General features: G+C 58.3%; 2 protein-coding genes across 3 annotated transcripts; one reads left to right on the top strand and one right to left on the bottom strand.

Annotated features, from left to right (window-relative positions):
• Positions 1–86: 86 nt before the first annotated feature.
• Positions 87–9,101, top strand: TK1 (thymidine kinase 1; the record flags this gene model as incomplete). The annotated part of the gene is made up of 7 exons (XM_080712244.1): positions 87–152; positions 227–258; positions 1,946–2,056; positions 5,168–5,261; positions 8,241–8,330; positions 8,693–8,812; positions 8,913–9,101. 7 exons carry the CDS (start codon positions 87–89, stop codon positions 9,099–9,101), a joined length of 702 nt encoding a protein of 233 aa, XP_080568370.1.
• A 2,883-nt stretch (positions 9,102–11,984) lies between these two features.
• On the bottom strand, positions 11,985–16,479 carry SYNGR2 (synaptogyrin 2; the record flags this gene model as incomplete). Of its 2 annotated transcripts, XM_080713650.1 has the most annotated exons (4): positions 11,985–12,305; positions 12,395–12,534; positions 13,364–13,601; positions 16,381–16,479. In XM_080713650.1, 4 exons carry the CDS (start codon positions 16,477–16,479, stop codon positions 12,108–12,110), a joined length of 675 nt encoding a protein of 224 aa, XP_080569776.1. In that variant the 3' UTR covers positions 11,985–12,107. The 2 variants fall into 2 exon arrangements, with proteins under 2 accessions (XP_080569776.1, XP_080569777.1); XM_080713651.1 differs by lacking the exon at positions 12,395–12,534.
• Between the last annotated feature and the right edge of the window lie 3,029 nt (positions 16,480–19,508).

Genomic DNA, 19,508 nt, shown 5'->3' with positions numbered 1-19,508 from the left:
GGCTCAGGTTTTGGGTTTCGGCGGGAGCTGCTCGGCTGCGGCGGAGGCTCCCGGGTGCGCAGGCTGCTGAGCGGTCTCGGGAAGCCATGAGCTACGTCAACCTGCCCACCGTGCTGCCCGGCTCTCCCAGCAAGACCCGGGGGCAGATCCAGGTGCGGGCCGGGGGACGCGGGGCCGGGGCGGGGGGCGAGCGCGGGCCCGCCCACAGAGACTGCTTCTCTCCTAGGTGATTCTCGGGCCCATGTTCTCAGGAAAAAGGTAATGACCCCCTGGGGCGGGGGGCCTCCTCCCTGGGACCCCCGGCCTCCCCTGGACGCCGAGCCCCGGCCGCCCTGGGCCTGCCCCGCCCCGAGGCCCCCCATCCCAGGCAGCCAGCCCCACTGGCCCGCGCTTTCCCGCCCGCATCCCTGGCCTGCCTGGAATCGGGGCCCAGGGGCCTGGCCCCTCCCTGCGGGACTCGGCGTCTCCTGGGGCTGGCCGGACGCCGCTGGTCACCTAACCCCCCGCCACGTCCAACGGGGAGCCTCGTCTGACGATCCCTCTCCTGCCACCGGTTCCGTCTGTGGCCCCAGAAACCTGGAAGCCCAGTGGCAGAAGCCCGGAGCCGTGGCTGGGCCGGGGAGGGGAAGGGGTCGTTCCCTGGCCGGGTGGGGCGGTGCGCCCCCCCCCCCCCCCCCCCCCGCCTGATCGCCCCGCTCGAATCCCTGGCTGAGAGGGTGAAATTTGAATCCGACCACTAGGCCAGAAGCAAGCCATGCCCAGGCTGCCCCAAAAGGCTGTGCGAAATCCATTCAGAAAAACTCAGCAGCCCCATGCCGAGACGGGAGAATCACAGGTTCGAAGCCAGCTCAGAAGTTTAGGGGAGGCCCTCGGCAACTTAGAGAGACCTCATTCCTTTTCTTTTTATTTTTTGCAGTATTGGGGATGGAACCCAGAGGCATTCTACTTCCGAGCTACACCCCCAGCCCGATTTTTTTATTATTGATTTTGAAACAATCTCACTGAGTTGCAAAGAGCCTTACTAAGTAGCTGGGGCTGTCTGCAAGCTGTGATCCTCCCGTCTCAGCCTCCCAAATGCTGGGATTACAAGCGTGCGCAAATACGCCCAGCTGAGACTGTTTCAAAGTAAAATAGGGCCAGGAGTGTAGCTCAGAAGTAGTGTGCCCCTGGGTTCAGTCTCCACTACCAAAAAACCTCTGAAGCCGGGCATGTGGATTCATGCCGGTAACTCTAGTACTTGGAAGCTGAGACAGGAAGATGGAAGACACCCTGCTTCCAAACAAAAAAAAAAATAAAGCCAGGCGTGGTGATGCACGCTTGTAATCCCAGCATTCGGGAAGCCAAGCCGCTTAGGCCCTTTGCAACTCTGTGAGACCCTGTTTCAAAATAAATAAAATCCGGGCGCGCACGCTTGTAATTCCAGCATTTGGGAGGCTGAGACAGGAGGATCGCCGTTCCTGGACAGCCTTAGCTATTTAGTGAGGCCCTCTGCAACTTAGTGAGACCCTGTTTCAAAATAAGGAATAAAAAATAGGGCAGGGGGTGTAGCTCGGAGATAGAATGCCCCTGGGTTCCATCCTCAGTACGGCAAAAATAAAATAAAATAGGGTTGGGTGATGTAGCTTGGAGTTAGAGTGCCCCTGGGTTCGATCCCGCTACTAGAAAAAACTAGACACAAAGCACCAAACGAAAAAAACTGCACAGCTCTGGGATCATAACCTAACTCCTCCAACCCTTCCCGGACCGCCCTCCCATTGACAGCTCTGACCTCCAGCCCTCAGAGTTTGACTGACAACCCTGGCGGGGGGCGCGGCGCGGCGCGCGTGCGCCCTCTAGTGGCTGGGCCGGGGACTTCGCTCGGGGTCTTCTGCGCGTTCGGCGGTGGACCACTAGAGGGCCTGAGTCCTCCCGCGTGCTGACCTCTCCTGACCCTGTCCTGTTGCAGCACCGAGCTCATGAGACGAGTCCGGCGCTTCCAGATCGCCCAGTACAAGTGCCTGGTGGTCAAGTACGCCAAAGACACGCGCTACGGCCACAGCTTCTCCACCCATGACCGGTCAGTCCCTGCCCCCTTCGGTCCTGTCCCAGGACAGCTGTCGAGCTCTGTTTAGCGGAGGTGGTAATCCCCATTCCTGGCAGCAGACGGCTCAAATTGGCAAACGCTCCAGCCCCAAGATGCCTGGCAAGGTTGCTTAGGACTTGACCATCCGCCAGGCGGTTCTCAGCGGTGGTGGGATTTTACCCACCAGAAGCCCTTTGGCAACCTCTGGGGCAGGATGCTTCTGGCCACCGATGGGTAGAAGTCAGCAGTGCTGTCACTCATCCAGAGGTGCCCGGGACAATTAACCTCACACCGGAACATCTGGCACCAAATGGCCATTGTGCTCGACTGCCGGCGTTGGAGAAACCTGCTGTTTTAGAGTCTGAGCCTCTGCAGAGGCTACAAACGGGCTTTGTTTGGCCGCACACTGATTTCTGTTTGATTTTTTTTTTTTTTTTTTTTTAGTCATGTGTCCTTAGCTGGCTCCCTGTCATCTTAACCCCATCCTTCTGGGTTTTATGTTTATCTGCCTGAGTCCTGTAGACATTTCTGCCTGCAACCTCTGGGCGGGAGTTAAATTTAGCTCCGTGGCAGCGGCTCGGGGCCCGTGTTTCTGAGCGTATTCTTTCCCCAGTCCTCTGGACTTGCCCCGGCAGCCGAGCTGTGCTGTACCAGGCATCCAGGAGCTGCATCTGGGGCTGCCAATGGCTGTCCGTAAAACACAGTCGCCCAGCATGCGGCCTGGACGGGAGCCGGGGGGTTGGGGGTTGGACTGAAGAATGTCCGGTGCTCAGAGGTGCCGGGACTCAAGCAGCTCCTGCCGGCCAGGCCGTCTGAGGCAGGCCTTTGGCTTCCCCGGCTTCTCTTCTTTTTATTCTTTATTTTGAAACCAAGACTCTTAAGTTGCGGAGGGCCTCACTAAGTCCCGGGCCGGGCACTCATCCAAGAGGGTAGAGAAAGTGGAGGGCTGGTGTCGTGCCAAGGCGACGGGCGCCTCCTGGAGCGGGTCGGATCCCGGAGCTCTGCCGGGGTCACCAGCCACTGTCGCAGACTGATGGCGTCAACAATGCCCCAGAGGAGTGGCCCTGGCCACAGCCACGGCCAGCTTGCTGCTGGCCGCCCCGGGCTTGTCTATGTGCAGAGGAAGGAGGGGGTTATTTATTTATGTATTTTAATTTTTGGTACTGGGAATTGAACCCAGAGGTATTCTTTTATTCTTTATTTTTCAGTACTGGGGATGGAACCCAGGGGCATTTTACCTCTGAGCTACACCCCCAGCCCTGTTATATTTTATTTATTTACTTACTTATTTACTTATTTATTTATTTATTTGCAGTACTGGGGATGGAACCCAGGGGCATTCTACCTCCAAGTTATACCTCCAGCCTGTATTTTTATTCTTTATTTTGAAACCAAGACTCTTAAGTTGCGGAGGGCCTCACTAAGTAGCTGAGGCTGGCCGCAAACCTGGATCCTCCTGTCTCAAGTCTAGGATTACAAGGGTGTGTCGCCACTCCCGGCTAGCCCTTTTCTTTTTTTTATTTTTATTTTTATTTTTATTTTTTTTGCGGGTCTGGGGATGGAACCCAGGGGCATTCAACCACCGAGCCACACTCCCTGCCCTATTTTTTATTCTTTATTTGAAACTGGTCTCACTGAGTTGCAGAGGGCTTCACTAAGTAGCTGAGGCTGTCCGCGAACCGCAATCCTCCAGTCTCGGCCCCCCAAATGCAGGGATTACAAGCGTGCTCTTTTTTGTATTTTTATTTTGTTTTATTTTATGTGTGTGTGGTGCTGAGGATTAAGCCCAAGAGCATTCTACCTCTGAACTACATCCCCAGTCCTATTTTATTTTGTTTGTTTTTTGGTAGTACTGGGGTTCCTGGAAGCCTTTCTACCTCCGGGCTACACTCCCAGACCTATTTTTATACTTTATTTTTGGAAACAGGGTCTCTTAAGCCAGCGCGCCTGGCTTTGAACCTGCGCGATCCTCCTGTCTCTGCCTCCCAAGCTCGGGGATTACAAGCGCATGTGCCACCACGCCTGGCTTATTTTGTATTTTGAAATGAAGTTTTACTAAATTGCGGAAGGTCAGCCGGGCGTGGTGGCGCACGCTTGTCATCCCCGCGCTTGGGAGGCTGAGACAGGAGGATCGCACAGGTTCGAAGCCAAACTCAGCTACTTAGTGAGGCTCTCAGCAACTTAGTGAGACCCTGTTTCCAAATAAAAAAAATATAAAATAGGCCTGGGAGTATAGCCCGAAGGTAGAAAGCCTCTGGGTTCCACCCCCAGTACCACCAAAAAAAATAATAAAATAAAATAAAAAAATAAATTGCGGAAGGCCTTGAGAAGCTGCCGGGCTGGCCATGAACATCCGATCCTCCTGTCTCAGTCTCCCAGGTATTGGGTTTGTAACCCTGCACCATTACTCCCAGCTTTTCCTTTTTTTATTTTTCTATTTTATTTTATCTTATTTATTTTGTGATACTGGGAATGGAACCCAGAGGCATTCTACCTCCAAGCGACACCCCAGCCCTATTTTTTATTCTTTATTTTGAAACAAGGTCTCATTGCGTTGCAAAGGGCCTCGCTAAGTAGCCGAGGCTGGCTTTGAACCTGCGTGATCCTCCTGTCTCAGCCTCCCGAATGCTGGGATGACAAGTGTGCGCCACCGCGCCCGGCTGTTCTTCTGAATTTTGTTGTCCCCTAAGGATATAATGGCCCCTTTTCTGGTCCCTGATGAGGACGTCTCCCTTGGGTTGGGGTACAGCCCGGGGCAGAGCATTTGCCCAGCTTGCTGAAGGCCCTGGGTTTTATTCCTAACCACACACACACACACACACACACACACACACACACACACACACGGTTGGCCTTTCCAGCCTCCACTCCTGCACCAAAAGGTAAAGGAACTTTGGCATCTCCGTTGAGTTTATTCGGCATTGCTGAGTTCTAGTCTAAGACAGCTTGCGTTGCATGGCTGGTGTCCGATAGGCCCTTGTTCTCCAGTCCTGCTGAGAGCCCTGCCACGCTCTGGAGGTAGAGGGCGGCCCAGACGGTGGCGTCTCGCCTCCACTCCGGCTCTCCTCAGTCCCCTCCCCTCTCACCCTTGGCCTCTCCTCCCAGGAACACCATGGACGCGCTGCCGGCCTGCCTGCTCCGGGACGTGGCTCAGGAGGCGCTGGGCACGGCTGTCATCGGTATCGATGAAGGACAGTTTGTGAGTTGGCTTGTCGAGTAACAGGGTTGTCTGGTGTCAGAATACCCTTCGAAACCCCCTCACTGCCTTTTATTTTATTGTTCTATAGGATGTGTTTTACCTTTAAAAAAATACTGAACTGGAACCGGACGTGGTGGCGCACACTTGTGATCCCAGGGCTTGGGAGGCTGAGACAGGGGCATCTCAGGTTGGCGGCCAGCCTCAGCAACTTAGTGAGACCCTGTTTCAAAATAAAGATGAAAACGGGGCTGGGGGTGGAGCACGGAGGTAGAATGCCCCTGGGTTCCATCCCCAGGTCCACAGAGTATCCGCTGTGATGACGTAAGCATACCACAGTTCAGAACTTTATTCCCCCTCATACAGTCCCCTTGGCTGCAGACACATAAACAGGAGGCCCGCCCACAGGGCTCGCCATCATGGCTGCTGGCTCCGTCCAGAGAGTGGAGGGGAAACCCAGGGACCCCCGGGCAGGAGGCTTTCATGGACCAGGCTAGAGGCCACCTGCAGACTAGAATCTGAGCGCCATCCCCTCCCCCACATTTAGTCTAACTCTGTGCCCTGGGGGAGGGAGAAGCTGGCTCACTCGCTAAGTTGCAGCCCTAAGCTTCACCCTCTACCCACACACGTGGGGCCTCGCCCCTGAGATGGGCTCTGGGCTGCCAGTGCCCACTGCGGGCTCCTGACCCCCGCAGCTGGCTCTGCCCGCCCACCTGGGTGTGCAGGGGCATTCTGGTCCTCTGAGGGTTCCCGGTCAGCTTTGCGGGAAGCACACTCTCCCCACAGACCTCTTGCTGGAGCTGCTTGGTAGCTCTGCTCTCCGGGCTCTCTGAGTTTCTGGTTTGCAGGACACACACACACACACACAGTCCTTACTCTCCCTTGGTGTGCCAGGTGCCTGGGTCAGGCAGCAGTGTACCACTCACCCCGAACTCCTGTTTCCCATTCTTAAGCCGTAGGAGGGATTTATTTTTCTACTTCCTCTGAGGAGCAGGTAGAACTTGAGTCCAGCCCATGAGTATTTATTGGACCCACTATAAAGGCATCTGTGTTCTTTGATTCTGTCCGGGCCTCTGGGCCCTTGTTCCCAACAGGAAGTCCGGGGCCTTCCTGCTGCAAGAAAAGCAGCAAAGCTGCCCTTTTCTCTGTCCTTGCTGTGGCCAGCGGGTGAGGGTCTTCTAAAGACCCCCAAGACGCTGTGCCTCTGTGCGCTGCGGCTGGCAGCTGGGCTCCTGGCCCCAAAGTGTCCTTTCAGCTGCAGGGGGCTGGGCCCCACAGCCTGCTGGGCTGTAGCCGACCTGTGACTTCTTTGAAAGCATCCATGTTAGCCAGGTACATGGTGTAGGCTTATAATCCCAGTACTTGGCAGACAGAGACAGGATTGCAAATTCAAAGCCAGCCTCGGCAACTTAATGAGGCCCTCCACCACTTAGTGAGACCCTGTTTCAAAATAAAAAATAAAACTGGTAGGGGATGTAGCCTCGAGGTAAAAAATGCCCCTGAGTTCCATCCCCAATGCCACACATACACACAAAAAAACTTTTTTTTTGCAGTACTGGGGATGGAATCCCGGGGCATTCTACCTGAGCAACACCCCCAGCCCTATGTTTTGTTCTTTATTTTGAAACAGGGTCTCACAGAGTTGCAAAGGGCCTCACTGAGTAGTAGCTGAGGCTGGCCGTGAACCCTAATCCTCCTGTTTCGGCCTCCCAAATGCTGGGATTACAAGTGTATGCCACCACGTCCAGCCCCAATTTTTTATTATTTTGAAACAGGGTCTGAGTTGCAGAGGGCCTCGCTAAGTAGCCGAGACTTGTCTAGCCCGCCATCCTCCCGACTCAGCCTCCTGAGTGTTAGGATTCCTAGCGGGCATCCCGCCGCGCATTCTGTGACTTGCTGGCTCCAGGGACGGGTCTCATCAATTCATTTGAGGAGACTTTAAGGTTCTGCTGTTTGGCGACATTCTAGGTGCCAGCGACACGAACCAGGGCGCCAGGGGGTGGCTAGGGATGGGGTAGAGGATGGTGCCTCCTGGGGGTGGGCTAGGAAGGGCCCGGGAGGAATCTGGAGGCCTCAGGAGGGAGGGGCCCAAGGCCAGGCTCCACCTGGGGCTGTGGGAGAAGGGTATCTGGAACCATTCAAGTGAGAGGGGGCGGGGCGGGGCGGGTCTAAGTCTGGTCTTGGGGCAGGTCTAGGCTTGGGCGTAGCCCTGCAGAGAAACTGGAAGCTGTTGAAGGTTCAGCAGGCCGGGCCCTGAGAATTTGGAGAAGAGCAGGCAGGGCCTAGAAGGCAGTGGTAACAGCCTGGGACTGGAGAAGTCCCTGCAGGGCGCCCTGGGAGTCTCACTGCGTTGCCGAGGCCAATGTGTGTGTGTTACAGGAGGTGGAACCCAGGGTATTCTACCTCTTGGCTATACCCTTAGCCCTATTCAATTTATTTTTTTCCGTTACTGGAATGGAACCCTGGAGCATTCTACCTGTGAGCAAAAACCCAGCCTATTTTTTATTCTTTTTTTTTTTTTTTTGGTGGTCCTGGGGATGGAACCCAGGGGCCATCCACCTCCGGGCTACACTCCCAGACCTATTTTATGTTTAATTTGGAAACAGGATATTTTACGCCAGCTGAGGCTGGCTTTGAACCAACCACCTGCACGATCCTCCTGTCTCTGCCTCCCAAGCGCAGGGATTACAAGCGTGCGCCACCACGCCCGACCTGAAGTTCTATTTTAAACGCAACCTCTATTAGGCTCTTAGGGCTCCCCTAACAGTGGGGGCCAGGATCCAAGATGGGAGCATGGCGGGGCTGCCAGGGAAGGGCCCAGGCCTCTCCCCCTGGCCTGTGGGTGGGTGACCCAGCAGGTGCCGGGCCCTGGGTGCCTGGGCGCCCATGTGCTTGGGAAGGGAGGGCCAGGCGCCTGCTCTCAGCTCCAGGGGTTGCTGCCCTGCCTGGGGCCGCAGCTCACCCTCGCCCCGTGCTCTGCAGTTCCCCGACATCGTGGAGTTCTGTGAGGCCATGGCCAACAACGGGAAGACTGTGATTGTGGCCGCGCTGGATGGGACCTTCCAGAGGAAGGTGAGGCGCCCTCCAGATCTGGGTGTGGGGCCAGGAGGGAGGAAGAGAGGGCCGCAGGCACAGGGTGGCGGCGCCCCTTCTCCCCCTCAATACAGCCTTCCCCAGATGGCCAGGGCTGGGCTGCTCTCAGGGCACCACCCAGCTGCCCAGGGCCCCCCTCTGCCTGGGAGTGGGTCTGCCCAGGCTGGATGCCATCTGCTCCTGGCAGGTGCTGTGACTTGGCAAAGGGTCGGAACAGGCCGGGAGGGTGTGGCTATCGGGGAAGCAAGGTCAGGGTGAATTTTCCTGGCTTCTGTGCTCAATGGAAGGAGGAGTGTACCTGGCCGGGTGACTGAGCGCACCTGTTCCTCCATGGCGCACAGGCTTTCGGCAACATCCTGAACCTGGTGCCCTTGGCTGAGAGCGTGGTGAAGCTGACCGCCGTGTGCATGGAGTGCTTCCGGGAAGCCGCCTACACCAAGAGGCTGGGCCAGGAGAAGGAGGTGGCTGCCCCTGCCCGGGCGGGCTGTGGGCACGGGCAGTGGGCTCGGCCTTGAAGCCCCAGCCCCTTCACGCCCTTCCCTTTTGGGTCCCTGCCCCCAGGTCGAGGTGATTGGCGGAGCAGACAAGTACCACTCCGTGTGTCGGCTCTGCTACTTCAAGAAGTCCCCGGCCCGGCCCGCTGTGCTGGACAAGGAGAACTGCCCGTCCCTGGGGAAGCCGGGGGAGGCCGCGGTGGTCAGGAAGCTCTTTGCCCCTCAGCAGGTCCTGCAGTGCAGCCCCGTCAACTGAGGGACCGTGGCCAAGCACAGGGCCGGGAGGAGAGGAGTCGCTGTGTGCGCCCGGGAACTCCCCTCCTGGCCAGCCTGGGCAGACCCTTTCTTCCCCCAGGCCGGGGAGAGGCAAGGCCATAGTGCTGTGACATCTGTCCTGCTGGCCTCTTCCCCTTGCTGGCTGTTGCTGGGAGTTTCTGTTCTCCCTGGGAAGTCTGCTGCACCTTAGAGACTGGTCCTACACAAGAGCTCCTGTTTCTCTAAGCCTGGCCTGGACTTCTGCTACACTCTGGGGATTTGAAATACTCCTGCTAGCTGGGCATGGTGGCGCACGCTTGTAATCCCCGCGCTTGGGAGGCTGAGACAGGAGGATCACACAGGTTCGAAGCCAGCCTCAGCTACTTAGTGAGGCTCTCAGCAACTTAGTGAGACCCTGTTTCCAAATAAAATATTAAAAAGGTCTGGGAGTATAGCTTGGAGGTAGAAAGCCTTTGGGTGCCACCCCTAGTACCACCAAAAAAAAAAAAAGTGAAATACACCTGCTACTTTGCTGAGGCCGTCCTCGGACCTGTGATCCTCCTGTCTCCCAAGTACTATGATTACAGGTGTGTACCACCCACCATACCTGGCTGCCTTGTCTCTTAAACAGGGGAGGGGAGCCAGGCGTGGTGGCACACGTTTGTAATCCCAGTACTTGGGAGGCTGAGACAGGAGGATCACAGGTTTAAGACCAACCTCAGCAACGTGGTGGGACCCTGTTTCTAAATAATATTATTTTTAAAAAGGGCCAGGGAATGTAGTTTGGAGGTAGAGTGTCCCTGGGTTCAACCCCCAGTACCACAAGGGGGGGGGGGAGTCTTTTTGCTGTAGTATAGGAAATTAATAATATTTTTAAAAAAACTATTAAGCCGGGCATGGTGGCACACGCTTGTAATCCCAGCATTTGGGAGGCTGAGACAGGAGGATCGCGGTTCGAGGACAGCCTCAGCTACTTAGTGAGGCCCTCTGCAACTCAGTGAGACCCTGTTTCAAAAATAAAGAATAAAAAATAGGGCTGGGGTGTTGCTTGGAGGTAGAATGCCCCTGGGCTTCATCCCCAGTACCACCAAAAATTAATAAAAATAATAAAAAGTTAAAAATTCATTACTTGGGGGCTGGAGTATGGTTCAGTGGTGGAGTGCTTGCCCTGGTGGGTCTCACGGAGCGCTCTCGTGAGGGGTGGGGGCTTACCCCTGCACCTTTTGTAGTACTGCTGAGCTCTTACCCATGCCCTCTGAGAAGTGCCCATGGACTACCTCCTAGGAGGGCTGGACTGGCTGTCCATCTGGCTGCCGGTCTCGGGGTAAAAAGGTGCAGGGCCGGGTGTGATGGCGCATGCTTGTGATCCCAGTATTTGGGAGGCAGGAGGATCACAGGTCTGAGGGCTGCCTCTCTGAGTAGTGAGACTGCCGACCTAGTGAAACTGTTTTAAAACAGTAAAGATAGGGCTGGGGTGTCGCTTGGAGGAGGAATGCCCTGGGGTTTCGTTCCCAGTAGTACTACAAAGAAGGGCAGAGGTGTGGAGGAAGGAGCCCTGGGCTCAGGTTAGAGGCCTCTGGTACTGCCAGCTGGGGCTGGGAGTCAGGTTTTGTTTGTGAAATAGACACTTGATAGTGGAGCTGGGAGGACGGCTCAGCTGCCCTGGGGAGGGCTGTGGGAGGCCGGGGCTCCCTGGGTCTGGGGGTTCCAGCCAGGCCTGTGTCCCACTGAGCCCTGCCCTGCAGCACCCGGTGCAGGCAGTCCTCGGACCCAACCCGCAGCTCGAGTGTGCTCCAGTGTCACGGCCTGTAGCCCACAGAGCCAGGAATGGGGCCCGTAGTTGGGCTTCTGAAATCATCAGAGCCTGCTGTGTACAGCTCCCCGTCACTGCTCAACACTGGGGGCCAGGAGCAGCTTCAGGGGCCCCACCTCTCCTGCCAGACAGGAAGGCCCAGGGACACTGAGCCTATACCTACCTGCAGGAAGGGGTGAGAGGGGAGGGATTCCTGGGGTAGGGGCATTCACAGGGGTAACCCCCCCCCCCCCCCCCCCCCCCCCGAGCACCCCAACTCTGGGAGGCGGCAACTAAGGCCTGACCAGGCCGGCAGCAAGCCCTGCCTGTTTGCTAGCTGAGAGCCAGCACCAGAGCTATTTTGGGAGGCTGGGGGAGGTGCCCAGGAATGAGACCCCAGGCGGGGGAGGGGCGCAGCGGGAGGCACCCGGGCCTGCGAGGTGCAGGTTCCCAAGACCAGCGCAAGGGCACTGGAGCTCCAGCGCTAGGCCGTATCCAAACAAGGACAGGGCAACAGAAAGAAAACATTTATTCCATCTCCAAACCAGTGTGAGGTCCAAGGCCAGGGGCACTCCCACACGGTGGGCACCTGACAGTCTGGGGCGCCCCTGCCTCCCTCGCTTCATAACTCAAGCTGCAGGGTATTGACATAAAGCTGGGTGTGCTGTCAGGCAAAGGCCCTCCCTGCTGCTGCTAGTAGGCGCACCCTCCAGGGGCGGGCACCAGCCTGCCCCATGGCTGCAGGGAGGCGGCCCCAGAGGGCAGGGGCAAGGGGCCTGGCAGACCTGAGTGAGGAGGCAGGAGCCCGAGCCAGCGCCCGGGGCGCAAGGCATCCTGACCTTTGTCTTTGGCAAAAAACCCGCGTAGCCAGGGCAGGGCTTGGCTCCTTCAGCCTAGGGGGCCCTGGGACGCTGCCCCGAGTGGGGCTGGGGTCACGGGAAGCGAGGAGTGGCTGGGGTCAAGCTCTGGCAGAGGGCATGCCTAGACCACAAGGCCCGAGGTTCAAGCTCCAGGACCACAGTGAGGAAATGCCATAGAAAACACCTAGCTAAGAACCCTTTACTACAAAATGCCCTTAGTGGGAGTAGGGTGACAGGCACTTGGGTGTGCGCCGCCGAGGCTGGGCTCTGGGCTGCAGGGCCGAGGACGGGCTGCAGCTCTAGGAGGCCTCCACGGAAAGTGGGGGGCCGAGGCGCCCTCCCTACCTCCGACCGCTCAGTACACAGGGGGCGGCTGGTAGCCCTCCGAGGTCTCGGCGTTCTGGGTGAAGGGCGGCTGCTGGTAGCTGTCCACGGATGCGCTGGGGTAGGAGGCATAGGCTGTGCTGGGGTCCGGGGTGGGGTCCACGTAGTTCTGGATGAAGGCGTCCACTCCGGCTTTGTAGCGCTGATAGGCCAGGGAAGCCATTGTGCCCTGCGGGGAGACCCAAGGTCTGGGCCTGGCGGAGGCCAGGGGCCAGGGGCCCTCTGAGCTCTGCAGCCCCGCCACCACGGCCTACCTACCCAAGAGAAGATGGAGAAGAAGCTGAAGGCAATGGCTGCGCGGGCTGAGTCGGCTCCGATCAGCACATCGTCGGGCTTGGTAGCTGCCCACTGGTTGGTAAGGAAGCAGAAGCCCACAAACCACAGGAAGGTCCAGAGAGCTGGGGAGAGAGGCAGCGTCAGCTCCAGGGACGGCAGGGGCTTTCCTGGGGGTGGTGTGAGCTGCGGGGCTGGCCTGCTGGGGGGGGCCCACCCCGAGGCCTGCGCCAGGGCCCGCCCCCGGGCCCCAACACCCCTGGCTTTCGGCAGACAACCACGAAGGCCTTGTGTGCTAGCCCAGGACAGAGGGCAGGCACAGCCTGCTCCGGGAGCGCTGCTGACCCTGGGCAGCGCTCCATCCCTCCAGGGCTCTTACTGATGCTCCTCCCTCCATCCCCTGCACCTGCCCAGAGCCCAAGAACCTCTTTTATTTTTTTGTGGTACTGGGGACGAAACCAAGGGCATTTTACCTCTGAGAGATACCCCCAGCCCTATTTTCTTTTTTTTTGTATGTGTGGTACTGGGGATGGAACCCAGGGGCATTTTACCTCAGAGAGACACCCCCAGCCCTAATATTTTATTCTTTATTTTTGAAACAGGGTCTCACTGAGTTGCAAGGGGCCTCACTAAGTAGCTGAGACTGTCAGCCATCTTCCGGTCTCCGTCTCCTGAATGCTGGGATTACAAGTGTGCACCACCTGGCCTGGCCCTATTTTTTATTCTTTATTTTGAAACAGGGTCTCACTGAGTTGCAAAGGGCCTCACTAAGTAGTAGCTGAGGCTGTCCTCAAACCGTGATCCTCTGGTCTCAGCCTCCGGGATGCTGAGATTACAAGCGTGCGCCACCATGCCCAGCTCCCTTCAGAGCCTCTTAATGGCAGAACTCCAGTGGTGATGCTCCCCCCTCCATCCCGAGCACCTGCCCGGAGCCCGAGCGTCGCAGGCAGGCACCTGACACGAGCAGATCACCGATGACCAGGTACTTGCGGTCAGTGGCGTTGCTGATCTGGGGGAAGTAGACATCGACCACGAAGAAGAAGGCGCAGGCCAGGAAGGCCAGCACGCCGATGGCACAGCCGTAGCGGCAGGCGTCCTCGTTGTGGTTGAACACGCAGTACAGCTGGGAAGACTCGGAGGTGTTGCTGTAGCCCTCGCCGAAGATGCAGGAAAACACAATCAGGGCAAAGACCTGCGGCAGAGGAGGGCGCAGTAAAGAGGGGCAGCGGCACGCCCCACGGTGGGGCGGCTGCTCCCCTCCGGCATCTGGACCCCGGACCTGGCACTTGCTGGAGTGCGCCGATGGAAGAACTCTCGCTGGGCATCACCAGACTGCAGTCTCCCCCAGAGGCCCTGCCGGTGGGTGGGGTGAGCGGGATCTGCAGGGGGCTGCCCTGCCCGCCTGCCTGCCTGCCAGCGTCCCCATCCCTCCTGACCTGGAGGAAGGGCAGTCGCCAGCCCCTCGGGGAATGAGGGCTGTTTTGTTCTGCTTGATTCTGGGGGTTGAACCCAGGGGCATTCTAACTCTGGGCTACATCCTAGCCCTATTTTATTTTGAAACCGAGATCTGCTCAGACTGGCCTTGAACCTGTGATCATCCTGAACCAGCCTCCTAGATACTGGGAATGTAGGCATGCCTGGCATTAATGAGTTTGCTTGCTTGCCTGCGTGCGTGCGTGCGTGCGTGCGTGCGTGTGTGTGTGTGTGTGTGTGTGTGTGTGTGTTTACTAGGGATGGAACCTAGGGGCACTCTATCTCTGAGTCACACCCCCAAGCCTATTTTATTCTTTTTATTGTGTGTGTGCTAATGGAACCCAGGGTCATTCTAGCTCTGAGCTACACCCCCAGCCCTATTTTTAGTTTTTATTTTGAAACAGGGTCTCACTAAGTTGTGGAGGGCCTCAGAAAGTAGCTGAGGCTGGCCGGGCGTGGTGGCGCACGCTTGTAATCCCTGCGCTTGGGAGGCGGAGACAGGAGGATGCCGCGGGTTCGAAGCCAGCCACGCGCGCTGGCTTAGGAGACCCTGTTTCCAAATAAAAATGTAAAAATAGGTCTGGGAGTGTAGCCCGGAGGTAGAAGGGCTTCCAGGAACCCTAGTACCACAAAAAAAAAAAAAAAGAAAGTAGCTGAGGCTGGCCGTGAACCTGGATCCTCCTGTCTCAGCCTCACAAGTACTGGGATTATAAGCATGCACCACCACGCCCGGCTCCTATTTTATTCTTTTATTTTGCAACAGGGTTTCACTGAATTGTGGAGGGCCTAAGTTTCTGAGGCTGGCCACAAACCACAAATCCTTCCATCTCAGCCTCCAAAATAATGGGGATTACAAGCATGCACCAACATGCCTAGATCTATTTTATTTCTTATATTTACTTGTTTATGCTACTTGGGATTGACCCCAGGGGCATTCAACCTCTGAGGCCCACTCTCAGCCTTATTTTACTTTTTGTTTTGAAACAGGGTCTCACTAGATTGATGAGAGTCTCATTACTTGCTGAGACTGTCTTTGAAAGGGCAATCCTCCTGTCTCAGCCTCCCAAGTACTAACACTATAGGCAGGTACCACTATGCCTGGTACTTATTTAATTTGAGTTGGGGTCTCTCTAAAAGGCTGGCTTTGAACCTGCAATCCTCCTGTCTCAGCCTCCCAAGTACTGGGCTATACTCCCAGACCTATTTTTATACTTTATTTGGAAACAGGGTCTAAGTTGCTGAGAGCCTCACTCAGTAGCTGAGGCTGGCTTTGAACCTGCGCGATCCTCCTGCCTCGGCCTCCCAAGCGCGGGGATTACAAGCGTGCGCCACCACGCCCGGCATAAGTTAAGTTTTAAACAAGACAGGTGACCAAGCTTTCGAGTCCCACCTGTCACCTTTGCCGCACCAGCCTCTGCACCCCAGTGGAGGGCGCCCACCCTGGGAAAGCCACCCAGCACCCCCAGCTCCCACCTCCCTGAGCTCTCCCAGCAGCAACTGGCCCTCTAACTCTTCCCGGGTCCAGGTTAGACTTGCCTGGCTGGCCAGCCTTCTACCTACAAGGACTTCCGGCTTTTTCTGCCTCCTGGTCCCTCCCCTCTGAGGGAGCCACTTTCTGTTTCCAGCTCACAGTGGCCCTGCCTGCACCAGGTGCCCCAGGTGTTCTGACTGGCAGGCACGTGGCACAGCCCTACATGCAGCCCCGGAGCCAGGCTGGGGTGGCCTCCCCACCAGTTGGACACCCAGAGGGACTCCAGCCTCTCGGGAAGAGCCCCCGGTCACCTCACCTCTCCCCAGACTTTAAGGCCACTGCCCACGCCCACCCAGCCTGGGCAGCGGATGAGTCTGGGGGCATCGGGCTGGCTCTGACCCTCCCCAGAGCCCTGCTCCGCCGGCCGGCCCAGGGGGCTCTGGGTAGGGCTCTGGGGCAGCAGCCACAGCCCTGCCCCCCCGCCGGAGATGAAGCGGAACTTGGAGTCCTGGCACTGCCATCCCGCCCCACAGACATCTGCTGCTTGGGCACAGCCCAGCCAGAGCCAGCCGGGCTAGGGGGGAAGGGGGTCCCCAGCACCTCGGAGGCTCCAGCCCCGGGCCGGGCACAGCAGGGCCCTCAGCCCGCCAGCCAAGACCGGCTGCGGTCCCAAGGCAAGGGCACCCCTCTCAATCCCGGCCATGGGGCGCGGGCAGCATCCCGAGGCACCCCACCTCGGGTGGGAGGCAGACCCGTGACCTGCTCCGAAGTAGGAAGAAGACTTTCGGGCGTCCCCCCCCCCCCCCGACTTCAGAAACCCCTCGGCGAGTCCCAGGCCGGAGTGGCGCGGGCCACCTGCCGGCGCGCCCCGAACGCCTCCCCTGCCAGGGCCGACGGCCGGCTCCCGAGGCCGGGCGCGGCGGGGGGCGAGGCCGGGCGCGGGCGGGGGGCGCCGTCCGCCCAGGCCGGGAGCCGCCGCTGCCGCCTGTCGCGCTCGGGGGTCCCCGCGGACCCCGGCCCGGCTCACCGTGCTCAGCGCGCGCGCCACCACCTGCGGCTGCTCCAGGAAGCGCCGCAGATCGAAGGAGCCGCCCGCCTGGGGCGCGCCGTAGGCCCCGCTCTCCATGTCGCCGCCGCCGCCGCCGCCGCCGCCGCCGCCGCGGATCGCCGGACCGGGCGCCCCGCCCCGGGGCGTGGCCACGCCGGGGACCGCGACGAGGAGCGGCCGCTCCGCCCAGGCCCCGCCCCCAGGGCGTGGCTATGCCGGAGACCGGGGCAGAGCGCGACCGCTCCGCCCAGGCCCCGCCCCGGGGCGTGGCTACGTCGGGGACCGCGACGAGGAGCGGCCGCTCCGCCCAGGCCCCGCCCCCAGGGCGTGGCTATGCCGGAGACCGGGGCAGAGCGCGGCCGCTCCGCCCAGGCCCCGCCCCGGGGCGTGGCCAGCCAGGGACGGGGGCACAGCGCGGCCGCTCCGCCCAGGCCCCGCCCCCGGGGCGTGGCTACGTCGGGGACGGGGCAGAGCGCGGCCGCTCCGCTCGGGCCCCGCCCCCGGGGCGTGGCCAGTCAGGGATTGGGGCACAGCGCGGCCGCTCCGCCCAGGCCCCGCCCCGGGGCGTGGCCATCTAGGGACGGGGGCGCAGCGCGGCCGCTCCGCCCGGGCCCCGCCCCCGGGGCGTGGCCAGCCAGGGACGGGGGCGCAGCGCGGCCCCGCGAGCGGAGGGCAGGGGGCGCGCACGGCCGGCCAGGTCCCGGAGCCCGGGACGCTCGGCGGCCCCTGCCCCACGTCCCTGCTCCAGGTCAGCCCCAGACGCCGGCCCGGGACCCTGCGCGTGCAAAGGGCTCAGAAGCCCCCCACCTCCCAGGACCAAACCAGCCACGGAGTTTCTGGCCTGTAAGCCCAGTACTCGGAAGGCGGACACAGGAGGATCTCAGGCTCAAGGCCAGCCTCCGAAACTTCTTAGTGAGTCCCAGTTTCAAAATAAAAAATAAATAAAATCGAAGCCGGCGTGGGCGCACGCTTGTAATCCCAGTCCTTGGGAGGCTGAGACAGAAGGATCGAGGCCCCTCTGCAACTTAATGAGACCCTGCTTCAATAAAAAATAGGGCTGGGGGTGTAGCTCGGAGGTAGAATGCCCCTGAGTTCCATCCCCAGTACTGTAAAAAACAAAAAACAAACAAAACACCTTAAAGATTGAACTCTTATACCCAGAAGCATTTGACCTCTGAGCTACACTCCCCACCTCCAGCCTCGGTTACTTAGTGAGGTTCTCTGCAACTTAATGAGACTCTGCTTCAAAATAAAGAGAAACAAATAGGGCTAGGGTACAGCTCAGAGGTAGAATGCCACTGGATTAAATACCCTCCCCCCAAAAAAGAATGTGTTTTTTTAAAAAAGTCAGATGTGGTGGCGCATGCCTGTAATTTCTGTACTTGGGAAGCTGAGACAGAAGGATCACAGGTTCAAGGACAGCCTCAGCAAATAACGAGGCTCTCGTCAACCTAGTGAGACCCTATTTCCAAATAAGAAATAAAATCGGGCTCAGGGTATAACTCGGAGGTAGAACGCCTCTGGGTTTAATCTCCAGTACCACTCACACAGAAAAAAAAAAAATAAAATAAGGCTAGGAGATAGAATGTCCCTGGATTCAATCCCCAAATCAACAAACAAACAAGAAAATGAAATCAGACTGGGGGTGTAACTCAGAGGCAGAATGCCCCTGGCCTCAATTCCCAGCACCACCAAACACCAACCAAAGTGGGCTGAGAGCGCTTGCCTAGATTGTAAAAACTTTCCTACAGAGAAGCGAGTGAGGCGTGGGTCGGGGTCGTCCAACAGCCAGCTGTGTGCGTGTGTGTGTGGCCAGCGGCTCCGTGTCCCCGGTCAGCGCCAGCCCCACACACGCAGGGCTGTGCTGCCTGTGGTCCACGCTCTGCGTCACCAGAGCTGCTGGTTTCTGTCCTCTGACCCACGGCTCCCCGCGCCCGTCATCGCGATCGCGGTCCTTCTGGGGGCGTGCAGGCCAGGCCTGGGTGCTCCGGGAGACCCTGCTGGGCCTGCGTCTTCGTGTCACAGCCACGCAGCCACGGAGATTCCAGAGTTGATTCTGCAGGTCAGGTGAGCTCACCTCTCCGCCCCTCCGCCCCTCGGAGCCTCGAAGTTTATGGTGCCAAGTGCTTCCGTGCCCTGGGCAAGAAGAGAGGCGTCAGCTTACTCACCCCACCAAATGGAGGAGGACGCGGCATGACCGGGAGGGCGAGCGTCGGCCCCTGGTCACGTGGCCAGGGAAGCCAGGGCCTGTATCCCTTTTGCAGAGGGATCGCTCGGGCTTCCAGAGGTGGCTGAGCGGGCCGTGAGTCTGGCTTCTGGAAAGAACAGGCGCCGCGGTGAGATATTCAAAGAGGTGGGAGTGTAGCCGGGCGTGGTGGAGCTGCTTGTAACCCCAGCATTTGGGAGGCTGAGACAGGAGGATCGTGGTTTAAGGACAGCCTCGGCTACTGAATGAGGCCCTTTGCAACAAAGAAGTGGAGTGGTCACCACCAATGGCCTGGGGACACATAACAAGGCCCTGGTCACTTTACCTGTCAGTGGTGTGTGTGTGTGGGGGGTGTGGGTGTGGGTGTGTGTGTTACTGGGATCATGCCCAGAGCATTCTACCTCTGAGCTACACCCCCAGCCCTATTTTGAAACAGGGTCTCTCTAGGTTGATGAGAGTCTCACTACTTGCTGAGGCTGTCCTCAAACCTGCAATCCTCCCGTCTCAGCTTCCCAAGTACTGGGATTACAAGCTTGTGCCACCACCATGCCTGGCTGGGTACTGGAGATTGAACTCAGGGGCATTCTACCTCTGAGCTATACCCCCAGCTTTGTTTTATTTTATATTTTTTAATTTTAATTTTAATTTAATTTAATTTTGTTTTTGGTGGTACTGGGGTTCCTGGAAGCCCTTCTACCTCCGGGATACACTCCCAGACCTATTTTTTAACTTTTTTATGCAGAAACAGGGTCTCTTAAGCCAGCGAGGCTGGCTCCGAACCAGCGCAATCCTCCTGTCTCTGCCTCCCAAGCGCGGGGATTACAAGCGTGCGCCACCACGCCTGGCTTATATTTTTTATTTTGAAGCAGGGTCTCACTAAGTTGCTGAGGCTGGCCTCCAA

This window comes from Muscardinus avellanarius (genome assembly GCF_963383645.1).
Source record: "Muscardinus avellanarius genome assembly, chromosome: 16".
In the NCBI taxonomy this organism is placed as follows: domain Eukaryota; kingdom Metazoa; phylum Chordata; class Mammalia; order Rodentia; family Gliridae; genus Muscardinus; species Muscardinus avellanarius.
The sequence above is the reverse complement of the archived record's forward strand: the minus strand, read 5'-3'. Positions and strand labels throughout refer to the sequence as shown.